Raw genomic sequence first — 13,343 nt, forward strand, 5'->3', positions numbered from 1 at the left:
TTTTTTAACGCAACTGATGTCATTTTAAATTATGTTTATTTTTGATTAGTTTTACAGACTCCTTGCGACTTCCAGAAGACTTCTGGTTGCATTTCCAAGTCGTCAACCAGCAAGCCGCCTATGCATAATAAAACAAAGTTCTCAGAGGAGCCCCGCAGGCGCGGTTTGCGCTCCGAACTGCGGCCGGGCTCCTCGTACTCCAAGACCCTCGAAGTGCCACGTATGAAGCCAGTCCCACTCTCCTCTAGTCTTTGATCAGATTTCAGCTCTGTGCAGAAGCGGAAGCAGGGAGCTCGGCTTTCCGTCGGCATCCACACACACTTGCTGCAGATCGCGAATCTGTGCGGGATTCCCTAACGCCAAAGCGCTTTTCGCGGAGAAGATCGTGGCCCAGGCAAGAATCAGTCGGGGGTGTGACGGGTATCCGTATATCTCAGGCCGACAGACTGTCCAGATTAACATTTACCCAGTTAAAATGAGAGAGATATGGCCCAGCGTAGTTTATTTAGCACAGTTGATAAGCATTGTTGCTTGCAACGCACCGACGGTGCCGTTAGATGACATCGTGATAGAAAAGACTTTCATCCCGGAGCACTGCAACAGAGCTGTGAAAGCTGGGGACTTCGTCAGGTACCATTACATCGGCATGTTTCCCGACGGGAGAAAGTTTGACTCCAGGTAAGTGGTCCGTCGGGGAGGGCAGGGCTGTCCCAGGCGGTCCCGGGGCGGCAGCCAGCCACGCAGGCAGAAGGGCAAACTGAGAAGCCAGCTAAGCAGGAACTGCAAAATGTTTTACAGATAAACGATATGGGCTTTGATGTGTTATTCACACACTGCAGTGACGAAGAGTCTCGTTCGGACAATCATTATCTTAAAATAAGGGCATTGCACGCATCGCCAATTTGCCTTTTTAATTAAGTTATTAAAGTCCTTAGACTGTTAGAAACCACGATGACTGCATTTAATTATTTTGATATTCAGCTTTAGGTACATCCGAGTTCATTCAGTTTTTAGTTCTGATCGTAAAGTAGACCTGCAGAGTCTGGGTTATCAGCTAAGACAAATTTGCCTGATTTTACATCCGGTATTTTTGGTTCTGTTCATGAGCCTTAAGCGGTCGAAACCTTGGATTTTTAATGTACGGACGAATTCCCATATTAAGTTCAGTAAAGCTTAGAAAGAAGCTGATGTGATTTGACCACCATTTGAATCACTAACAAAAAGAAGCATCAATTAAAACAGACTAAATTTTCATCATGTCTTTATTGAACTCATTGGTCCATCATTCATTTGGCAGGTTAGATGAAGGGGCTGATGGATGAGGTCAGAGGGTCGTCTTAGTCATGTGATTAACTGACTCCTGCCTTTTATCCCACAGCTATGACAAAGCCTCAACCTACAATGTGTTTGTGGGCAGAAGGCAGTTGATTGAGGGCATGGACAAGGCTCTTCTGGACATGTGTGTGAATGAGAGGCGTCTGGTCAGGATTCCACCACAGTTGGCCTACGGAAAGGATGGATATGGTAATCACATGCGTCATGAAAAGTTTCAAGCATTTCCAGTTACAAAAACCCTCTTCCCATCACAACTGTCTTGCACTGGTTTCTGGGAGCTTAACTTAGCTGTACTTTTACTTCAAAGCTCTATTCATGTTATGCCTCACATGTATGTCATTTTGGACATAAACGGCTGCCAAATACACGTGTATAAATGTGTGTATAAATGTACACTGTATCAGGGGTACCAGCTTTGGTTAACTGACTGGAGTGATATTTTCAGTTTCAAAATCTGCACACAGATTGCATGTAATAGTTGCAAAAATACATGTGCAAAAATGCATGTAACAGTTTTATTACCTTGTAATTGGTCTGTAGGGTTTGCACACTACCCCAACACTTTTGATATAGCTAATTCTAGGTTTATAATGGAATAATATACATTTGCTGTAAGAGTTCTTGTGTGAGAGTCTGAAAGCAGCCCTGGCTGTATGTTACCTGTGCAGCTGTCTGGAGGACCCTTATTGGCAGGGAATTATGGCGCTGTGATTGCTGCTACTCCGGTGTGATAATAGATCTGAATCACTTCCACTGTTAGCCATTCCCTGAAGGGGAATATGGCAGGGAATTCTGATTGGCTGAGCCCTCAGATACGTTGGCCCATAAGCTATTGATAGTTGATGTTCCCCTTTCCACAGGTGACATCATCCCACCTGACTCTGTGCTGCATTTCGATGTACTTCTGCTGGATATCTGGAATCCGCAGGACCAGGTCGAGGTGAAGACCTACTACAAGCCCGAGACGTGTACCCGGACTGTAGATGTGTCCGACTTTGTGCGGTACCACTACAATGGCACACTGCTGGACGGCACACTCTTCGACTCTAGGTAAGAGTGACACCTTCATTGGCTTTGGCCAGGGGGATTTTTCCGGAATGCTGCCAATGTGAAGAGGGGTGTTCTGGCAGAGGAAGGCTGAACTACTTCAGCTTCTCATTATCAGATCAATATGTAGATTTTGTTTTGAGCCTGGAATAAGCCGTATACAACAACAGTATGCTGAAGCATCCTATAGACTTCACCTCTCTCTCCACCCATCTGTCTTCCAGTCACACCCGTCTGCGTACGTATGATACCTACGTGGGCATTGGTTGGCTCATTGCCGGCATGGACAAGGGACTGCTGGGGATGTGTGTGGGTGAGAAGCGCGTGATCACCATGCCTCCTTCCCTGGGCTACGGCGAGAATGGAGATGGTAAGTGGGGCCAGGATCTGTGCTTTTGTTGACATGTGGGTATAGTTGGGTTTTTTTCTTCTTCTAGTTGTTTAACAAGTGATTCTTTGTATGTTTAACTGTCAGATGTTTCATAATCAGTGAAGATAACAGTGGTTGATGGTGCTGAATGCTCGACCAGCAGGAGCTGTCCTGTTTCATGCAGAGTAGAATTTCACCAGCACAGAGCTTGCAGCTGTTACTGCTAATAGGTCGTGGGAAATGGGCCTTTACAGGAATAAAGGATTCTCTTTTTTGATTTGGGCGACAGATAACATAGTAAATCGTGATTGCACCGAAATTAATTTTTAACCAAAACCAGAATTTATAATTTTTTTTTGGCTGAAAACCGAAGCCAAAATAAACATCGAATGTCCTGGGGGGCTATCCTGTCCTTATGACTTGAGACACTAACTGCTTTTCAATATGCAGTATTTAGCAGACAGAAAGTGACATCCTTGGCGAGTCTGACCACACCCACCTCTGCAGGCAGTGACATCCCAGGCCAGGCCTCACTGGTCTTCGATGTTGTTCTCCTGGACCTTCATAACCCGAAGGATGGCATCATGGTGCAGCCCCAAGTGGTACCTGAGATATGCCCTCGCAAGAGTCAAGAGGGCGACTACATGAGGTACCACTACAATGGCACCCTGTTGGATGGTACCTTCTTTGACTCCAGGTGAGTTCATTCTTACTGCTCCTTCCTTACTGGAAAATTGGAACTAGAACTGGCTTTTCTTACTGGCATTCTGGAGAAACGTACCTTTGATTTAGGCCCATTACAGTACCACACTGTACCTCACTGTACAACACTGCTGTGAAAGTTTAATAACTGTAAAACAGACAATAACTGAGTCCCACTAGAGGGAGACATCATCACACAAACAGTTTTTACAGTATAATCTTTTAGTTGTGTCAAAATCATGCGTCAAGCAATGACCAGGCAGGGTGTGGCTCTATTGTGTAGGACTGAGCGTGATACATGCTGACTGACCTTGTGCTTTGACCCCAAAACTTGCTCTCACCTATATATGTCTGTGTGTTTTGTGGAGAGCAAGCAGGAACATGCATAAAACTGCCCAGTTTCCCCATGCTATTACAGTTGCAAGAAGTGACTGAGAAAGGCCGGGAGGTGACTAAAATATAATTTTGTAACTGTGCAAATAGCTACTCCCGGAACAGCACCTATAATACATACATTGGGAAAGGCTACGTGATCGCAGGCATGGATGAGGGCCTGCTGGGTGTTTGCATTGGGGAGAGGAGGAGAATTACCATCCCACCACATCTGGCCTATGGCGAAGAGGGAACAGGTAAGCTATAAGGGGAGGTGGGTAGAGCACTGAATTCTGGGGTGGGTGTGGAAAATAGGTGGGCGACATGGTGGTGCAGTGGTTAGCACTGTTGCCTCACACCTCTGGGACCCGGGTTTGAGTCTCCGCCTGGGCCAGATGTGTGTGGAGTTTGCATGTTCTCCCCATATCGTCGTGGGGTTTCCTCCGGGTACTCCGGTTTCCCCCCACAGTCCAAAAACATCCATCCATCCATTTTCCAAACCGCTTATCCTATTGGGTCGCGGGGGGTCCGGAGCCTATCCCGGAATCAATGGGCACGAGGCAGGGAACAACCCAGGATGGGGGGCCAGCCCATCGCAGGGCACACTCACACACCATTCACGCACACATGCACACCTACGGGCAATTCAGCAACTCCAATTAGCCTCAGCATGTTTTCGGACTGTGGGGGGAAACCGGAGTACCCGGAGGAAACCCCACGACGACACGGGGAGAACATGCAAACTCCGCACACATGTGACCCAGGCGGAGACTCGAACCCGGGTCCCAGAGGTGTGAGGCGACAGTGCTAACCACTGCACCACCATGCCGCCCAGTCCAAAAACATGCTGAGGCTAATTGGAGTTGCTAAATTGTCCGTAGGTGTGCATGTGCGAGTGAATGGTGTGCGAGTGAATGGTGTGCGAGTGAATGGTGTGCGAGTGAATGGTGTGCGAGTGAATGGTGTGCGATGGGCTGGCCCCCCATCCTGGGTTGTTCCCTGCCTCGTGCCCGTGGCTTCCGGGATAGGCTCCGGACCCCCCGCGACCCAGTAGGATAAGCGGTTTGGAAAATGAATGGATGGATGGATAGAAATTGGAAAAGATGTAACTAATTAACAGACCTTTTTTTGTTTTTAACATGCAGTAGTATAACATTATTATTAGATGATTGTAATAACTTGTTACCTTTTCTGCTGATTTAGGACACGACAAGGTTGCCAGCGTCATATGTCTTAGTCCAGCCAGCTGCCGTTAGGTAGCAAGCGAGAAATTTGTTGCATTTGTTGCAAATTTGTTGCATTCTTTTTTTTTCATGTGAATTCTTAGAGCATTTAATGTAGCTGGAAGAATGTCAAGCACCTAGAAGAAAAGTCTGATGTTACCACTTTGAAATTAGTACAAATTTGATTAACATACCAGTTACAAATGCTTACAAGTACATGATGTAGGCCTATTTTAGAGTGTGGTATGGCGAAAAGGAGGCTCTAATGAACTGTGGCACCTTAAACCGGCACGGGATGTGAGAGGGAACAAAGGCCTGCAGAATCCTTAAACATCAGCACTCCAACAACATACGAGACACCGTGGAAATAATAAAATGCAGACGGACATAAATCTGCAGACAACTTAGGATGGGAGAAGTTTAATAGGTCTGTTTGAACATAGGTTCCCCACATGCAGTGGAAGAGCCCCCTTCACAAATCATCCATCCATATATTATACCTTTCCTGGAGGTCCCTACACTCCCTCGCCAGATGTGTCTCCTTAGCTCGTCTCTTATCCATCTCACTACCATAGTTCCTGGTACTGGGCCCTTCAGTTCTGTCCTTAAAGCTCCTAAAATTTCCCTCAATGGCCTTACTGGCTCACATATCTTGTTCATATAGTATTACATGTTCAATAAATGTGAAAAATGGAATTAACATTTTAGAGGAATGAAAGATGATCATGATAAATTGGAAAAAACCATGCCCTTTTACATAAATATTGATTTTTATAGCATAATTGCTACTGCTACAGCTTGCATACACATTGTTTTACATATAAGCTTAGTGAAATTAGTTAATTGATATATGTACACAGTGAAACAAAAGTCTAAATGAATATTGTGTATATGAGCATAATGAAATAAGAGTTAAATCCATGTTCAGTCTCCCGCTCTCAGCCAGGAGAACTAGAGAGCTACTCAAGGTCAGGTCATCTAGCAACACACCATGTGCAGTTTCTCATATCTCCCACCGCCCAGCACAAGTGAGTCATTGATGGCGATCCCAGCATGCCCATTGTTATAGGGGTATCAAGCTACTTTAACCCCGCCCTCAACACATGAAGCCATGGTAACTGTATGAGACACCCAGTTCACCCAAAAACAATGGCACTGACACCCAGCCAACTCTCTGCTGTACGCTATGACCCTGGCTGAGGGTTAGAACTAACTGTCAGCTTTGTGAAAGTGATTAAATCGCCATTGTTGGCACACCACAGCAATGAAATATATCCTCTGCATTTAACCTTGCGTACATGACATTACAACAGCAGCAGCCGTCGAATTCAATGCCCAGGGAGCAGTGCTTGGAAGTGGTGTCTTTCTGGGTACCTCAGGGGTACTTTGCTGGTTGGGGATTTGAACCAGCAACCTTTCAATCACAAGTGCGCTTCTCTAAGCGTTAGGCCACCACCGGCCCATAGTCTCACTTACACAAATGAGTTTTTAACTTTGACTTCGCTGAGGCGTTTTTCTGGTGGACTAGTCCATTACTTTGGGGCCCTGCTCGGCAGCCAAATGAAGATCATTGAGCTCCAGGCACATATGATACACAAGTACATAGTTTAAAACTACCACGTATGATTTAAGGTATACCTTACCCTCAACTTTATGATCAAACTTGTGCTTGTGGGTTGTACAAGCTGGTACAACTCACTCCAGCAGTACAACACTAGGAGCATTCAGGGAATATAGAGTGGTGGAGACGTACTTGAGACATCATTCGTTAGTGCTTAGTGATTTGCCTTCCCAAAGTCTGAATGATTACTCTGCTTGTCCCTCAGGCACCAGTATTCCTGGTTCAGCAGTGCTGGTGTTTGACGTCCTTGTGGTGGACTTCCACAACCCCTCAGATACAGTGCAAATCACTACCAGTTTCAGGCCCGACGTCTGTGATACACGTAGTAAGAAGGGCGACTTTGTCAAGTACCACTACAATGCCAGCCTGATGGATGGCACCTTCATCGACTCCACGTAAGTATGGGCCACCCACAGTATGAGGGCCCAGGAGTAGGTAGCCTCGCATGTGCTTTTGCTTCTAACTGCATTTTCCTACAGGTATCGCTATGAGAAGACTTACAACATAGTCCTGGGTGCAGGGCAAGTAGTTCTGGGGATGGAGATGGGCCTGCAGGACATGTGTGTGGGTGAGAAGCGCACACTGGTCATCCCACCTCATCTGGCCTATGGCGAGAGGGGAGTCGGTGAGTGTCCGCTAGAAATGGGCTGTGGTTTTTCCAAGTAACCTTAGAAGCCTGATACCGTCAGTATTTGACAGAGTGTCCTCTGCTTACGTGACTAGATGGGGAGGTCCCAAGCAGCGCTGTGCTGGCATTCGACATCGAGCTGATCGACATGGAAGAGGGGCTTCCCGAGGGTTACATGTTTGTGTGGAAGGAGAACATCTCCCCCAGTCTTTTTGAAGACATGGATAAGAATAAGGATGCTAGAGTGGAACCAACAGAGGTGGGTGTCCTGATCCTCCAGGGCCAAACCTTATGTGTTAAATTGTCTCAGCCCAGTCTTCAGTGACACACAGACAGTCCACATTTTTGCTCCCTCCCAGCTCAAACAAACAAACCAGGCTGTGTGCAATTGGGCAAATATATTAGCGGTACCAAATGTGAATAACAAATTTCAGTAATGCATGCTTAGACGGAAAATTTAATTTTTTTTAAACTCGCACGGTGATATTAGTCGTAATCTTGACGAATCGCAATTTGTAACATAATCCATGCCCCCCACCCCCACTCTCCTTGCAGTTCTCGGACTACATCCTGCAGCAGGTAAATGAGGGTAAAGGTCGCCTTGCTCCCGGCTTCGACCCACACAGCATAATCGAGAACATGTTCACCAACCAGGATCGCAATGGTGATGGCAAAATTACAGAGAATGAATTCAAACTGAAGGCAGATGAGTTACAAGAGCATGATGAACTTTAGGCCGCGACCAGGGTCCTGAAGCCACCATTTTTACAAGCCACAGCCATGCTGAGTAAATTTTCCATCCTTCCGGGATGCACAGGTAACACAGGAGGCTGAACGGACAGTACAAAGAATGTTTTCCGTGTCAGTCAATTTTTTTAAAACTTTTTCTTTTGTCTCCCCCCAATGTTTTACGAGGTATTTTATCTGCATTGAATCAACAGTACACACAGGTTACTCATACCTAGCTGGTCTAAACAAAAAGTTTTACGTATGTAAATAGGATCTTTTTGTATTTTTCTGTTGAGGTTGATATTTTTGTGGATACCTTGCTGAACTATGAACTACGCATAACATTCTGGAACATTCAAAGGCACACTACCATGGTTAGTGGCCCCTGAGCTTTTTCAAATTATCATAGCAGCCCCCCAGACTTTAGCCCGGGTGAGGCCGTGCCTTAAAGCACCCCCAGGAATATTTCAAGATTAGCGTCTTGGCTGACAATCTGACATGCAAAGCCAGTTTGAATAGTTTGTTTAAAAATATTGACTAGACAATTACCTAGGGGCTACTTCAGGCGATTCTTTTAAGTTGTTAATTTGCAAGTGCGATTAGAAGTGTGTGTGTGTTAATTTTGGTGGTGGGGGGTTGCCTTCCTGGCTTTAAAGTTTAATTCTTTTATACATTCTTTGTCCTTACCATCTGTGGAAGTTTAAATTTCAGAAGGACAAAAAGAATTCAAAATTGACACTCTGTATCCGGAGATGATTTCCTTATTGAATTTCTCATGCACGAGGAGGTCCCCCAGACAGTCACCTGCTTTGTAAACATGGGGAGTGGGGTCTAATGCAACCCCTGTCACTCATTTCTCTCCTAACTCGCGTCACTAAATCAGTTTTCATTCCTCGAGCTCTAAAAAGTTGTTTCCAGTGCCAATATGACGTTTGTGATTCTTATAAAAACTGAATTACAGGAAATATTTCTGTATTTGTATAAACAGGAAAAATTAGGAACCGTCTGCTGACTCCTGGATCAGCGTAAGCTCCAAGGCCAGACACTCTTGTGTTCTGCCCTCTGCGCACACTGCAGATTCCTGCGAGGTTAGCTCGACCGTTACGGCGAAATAGCCAAGTCACTTATTTGTATAGTGCATTTAAGAACTGCAGGGGTTGGACCCAAGGTCCTTTCCAGTTGATGGAAAAATGGATTAACAAGTATTACATAGATACTATATAATATTATATTATATAGTAATATATAAGAACAACATGAAAATATGCATACAAAAAAAATAAGAATTAGATTTAAAAAATAATGAAATGTAACAACAAAGAGAAAAAACCGTAAAAGGGCAATTAAAAATGAGTATTATTAACGTGAATTTAGAGTAAATTAAGGGTGGACTTGGCAGAATGGGAGAAGCGGTGAAAGCAAGAGAGATACATCATCAATAGCAGAGCAGGACTTTATAGTAGGATGGGGGGGGGGGTGCAGAGAGAGCCTGGTCACCTTGTGAGGGTTAGGGTAAGTGGCCGGGGGACAGAATGTGGAATTAGCAGGTCGGAGATGTATCATGGGGCTAAAGCATTGAGCACTTTTAAAAACAAATAGCAGAATTTAAAAACCAGCTCTGTATTTGACATTATCCCAATAGGTAAGCGATTACATGGTAAATCCAGAAAAAGTTACTGAGTAAAATGATGTAAAAGCATTTCTTTTAATACATGCATAACTGAATATTGGTATGGATGTTATTCCCCAGCCCACAGGACCAGGAATACATGCTTTTTACTGCTTAATATCTGCTCTGATGCTGATGGATTTTCCCGTCTCTTGCTACACCCACAATGTTCTTTCCCCTAGTATGCTGCTCCCACAGCTTACCCCAGTTCCTGCCCTGGGGAGGGACATTCACAAATACACATGTAGGACAAGCCAAGGCCTGACCACAGTCCCATCATGCACTTCTTCTCCAGCAGGCCTTCTTTCCTGTTCTCCAGGTTTTGTACCACACAACACCTCGGACTATTATTTTCAAAAACCAGTTGAAACTTAAGCCAAATCAAGGTTGATTCAAGACTTTTACTGAGGCTAAGGGCAGTGAAAGAGTAGAGTCTTGACAACAATGCTGCTGTGTACTCACTCACCTGGAGTGCATGATTTGCGCGTGAAAGATATGCTGCGTGAGCCCGGTGTGCTGAATATCACTAAATGGACTGAAAAACAGTGTTCTCATATAGAAGTAAATTATATGCGTTGACTTACCCATTTTTTACCAGTGTGTATGTGGTTTTAATAAATAAATGATTGTGGCTCTGAATTATTTGTATCATATCTAATATTGTCTGAAACATTTTTTGACCCTTCATTTATGTGACACCCTCATATTTTTGGATACAGTAGACATATATGGCATTGTGGGTTAAATTGAACAAGTGAGTTACACGTTACACAACGGTGTTGCAGGCCTCGGTCTGGAACATGACACCCCCTGCAGAGGTAATGCTCTATGTATTGATAAATCAGGAGGCTGTAGGGTTACCCCCGGGGACTCATCCGATCAGAGGAAACTGAATATCGCCTTGTTTCAGGAGGTGGTAGGAGCACCATGTACCAGGACCATGTCCAACAGTCCAGTTAGTATGTGTGCTATGCACCAGATTACTAGTGTCAATATTATCAGCACAATGGAGAATAAATACTAGAAAACCAAGAAAGATGCATCATGAGGTATCTGGAAGGCCATGCAGAGCTTTATGGGGCCATCAATCTTCTAGCTGCTCATCTGGGTTACAGCCAATAAGTCTGTGGTTACAAAACCGAAAGAAGCAGCAGAACATTTCTAATATAGTGGTTTGATATTTCATCAAAGGGAGGTTCATGATGATCAACGCCAATGTTCCATTCCTGAGCTTCTACCCCAAGTCTTTCCTCAGGCCTCTTGATTATTTGCTAGTCCTTTTTCAGACAATGGCTCAAGCTGAGATCCCTTCTTACTTGGTAACATTAGTCTCAGAATTGACCCCTTGCCAGGGAAGAAGCCCTCAAGTCCTTGGTCACATCTCACATTGTTCTTTCAAAAAAAAAAAAAAAAATCTCAGAACTAGGTCAATTCCCACAGTCAGGTTAACATACACACAAAATTATAGTGAATTATAGAGATCTTCATAGAGCATTGATAATGCATGATAAACGTGGCTATAATGTGTTGTGCTTTTTATAAATAGTTATAGCCATGTTTATAATACTTTATGAATGCATTATAATGCAGTATGAATGTATATATAATGCATTATACATGGGTCCTTTTGTCATGAAAATTTCACTGAGCCGATTGTTTAAAGAGTCTGACAAACTTTATTGTATCGCAAAGCTTTGGGGAAACAGGCACTCAGCAGGCTCTCATGCATCTTGCGCTCTATTCCTCAAACAACAAGTGCATATATATTTTATAGCCAAAAACGCGGCAGTTTACAGACAGTTCAAGTAGGGGTCGGATATCTGGACATTAGTTACTTCTGCTTAATGGGGCCCAGTATCAGTTCAAGGCACAGTTGACCTATTCATCATTCATCCTTTTGGATATTTAAACAAGTTGAGTTCCGCCGATTTCTTCATCTCATTTCCTCATATGTTCCTTGTTCTCTTTCCACATATCCTTGACCAACAACATACATGCATTTCTCATATTGATTACCGCAGCAGATTTACTTCTCGGGTCAGGTCTGTGCCATGGTCTGGTCCTCTTGCAAAATAGACTCATACCAACACATATTAGTTCCTTACAAAATGCTTCTTATCTAAAAGTGGAAACCTATTACTTAAGGAAGTTTGCATTATTGTATTATTTGTTTAGTATATTAAATATTTCAAAGCAGAAAATCGTTGTAATCAGTGTTATCAGGAGTTTCATTATTAATTACTGATTGAATTTGCATTGAATTTACATAAAGTGTGGTAGGAAAATCCATGGTTAAGTAAAGTGTTACTGTGATTTTTAAAGTTAAAAGGTACAAATTAAGTACTCAATCAGTATTATTCCTGTTAATCCGCTAATCTTCCTTGTGCATAACCTATAACCAGAATACTGTAACCATGTTATAGCTTTATCTGCATATGAACCTAAAAAAGACAAAAAAGTTTTTTGTGTCAAGGAGGAATGTAAGAAAGGAAGATAATGTGGTCAAGGCCATGAATCTGGCTGGCCTAGCAACTGGCTGAGTGTGAGACTGATAAGGGCCATCTAGCGGGGCATCTGTGAGGGAACAAGTGGGGCCCTGTACCTCCAAGTAAGGAGGAATCTCAGCTTGAGACCTTGAGCCACCTTCTGCAAAAAAAATCTAGTGTATAAGAAACTTTCAGAAACTTGGGAAAGAATGTCGGTTAGTGTGTGAGCTTCTCTTAATAATGTTCAAATACTAAGGTAACCAGGAAATATTAAGTGACATTACAAATCTTATTCTGATTCCATGTCTAAGTTTTGTGGACCACTGAATTTGGGGTCTCCTCTGGGATGGAAAGATTCTGCTGATTGTGGGACCCACAGAAGAGTCCAGAGCCAGCAGAGGAGGACAATCATCTGGAGGTGTCTGAGCCAAAGTTAGAACAGTCCACTCTGGGTCTGGTCTTGTTCTGGACCAAGAAATTTTGGAGTGAAGTGAAACAGGGGTGAGGTAGGAAATCATTTCTCTACTGTGATAAAACTGATGCCTGTTTCCATACAGTCCTGCTACAGTCAGATTCATGTTCTTTAATTTGTTACTCCTCTTTTCTATGGACTGCATCAGCTGTAATGGACACTATGGTCAGTGATGACCCATAGTAGCAGAAATTGTATGCCAATGCATCATACACAACCTATATGTTAGACGGCATCTGTAATTTTAAACCTACACAGCCAAAACTAAACGGATGTAAAGTCAGCATGGTAATGAATGAGTACCCAGTGACAGATCAGTGATTTCAGAATTAAAACATTACAGCATATCTTTCACATCTGAATTGGCTGTATCAGGGTGGTCAACTGGCTGGCGTGAGAATTTCAATTTGAAACAACTCTGCACACTCTTTTTACATGCATACTTGTAACAGTTTTATTACCTTGTAGGTAAATAGGGTTTGCAAACTACCCAAACGCTTCTGATGTAGCTAATTTTAGGTTTGTAATGGAACATTTGCAGTAAGATTTCTTGCGAAAGTGTTTGAAAGCATTAGTGTTGCGCCAGATGTGTGAAAGCTGGAAGCTGTGCTATTTTACTGTACTGGCATTGACAGCTCCCTCCAGCATTTATACAACCTGGCGCCTGTCTACAACTTCTGGGTCCCATG

At 43.7% G+C, this 13,343-nt stretch overlaps 1 protein-coding gene across 1 annotated transcript; it reads left to right on the forward strand.

The window, feature by feature from the left end:
* The first annotated feature begins 175 nt into the window (after positions 1 to 175).
* Positions 176 to 10,335, forward strand: LOC125748422 (peptidyl-prolyl cis-trans isomerase FKBP9-like). The gene is made up of 10 exons (XM_049024499.1): positions 176 to 678; positions 1,379 to 1,524; positions 2,196 to 2,385; positions 2,607 to 2,752; positions 3,260 to 3,449; positions 3,938 to 4,083; positions 6,876 to 7,065; positions 7,150 to 7,295; positions 7,394 to 7,557; positions 7,854 to 10,335. Exons 1-10 carry the CDS (start codon positions 476 to 478, stop codon positions 8,031 to 8,033), a joined length of 1,701 nt encoding a protein of 566 aa, XP_048880456.1. The 5' UTR covers positions 176 to 475; the 3' UTR covers positions 8,034 to 10,335.
* The last annotated feature ends 3,008 nt before the right edge of the window (positions 10,336 to 13,343 follow it).

Source organism: Brienomyrus brachyistius, chromosome 9 (genome assembly GCF_023856365.1).
Source record: "Brienomyrus brachyistius isolate T26 chromosome 9, BBRACH_0.4, whole genome shotgun sequence".
Classification (NCBI taxonomy): domain Eukaryota; kingdom Metazoa; phylum Chordata; class Actinopteri; order Osteoglossiformes; family Mormyridae; genus Brienomyrus; species Brienomyrus brachyistius.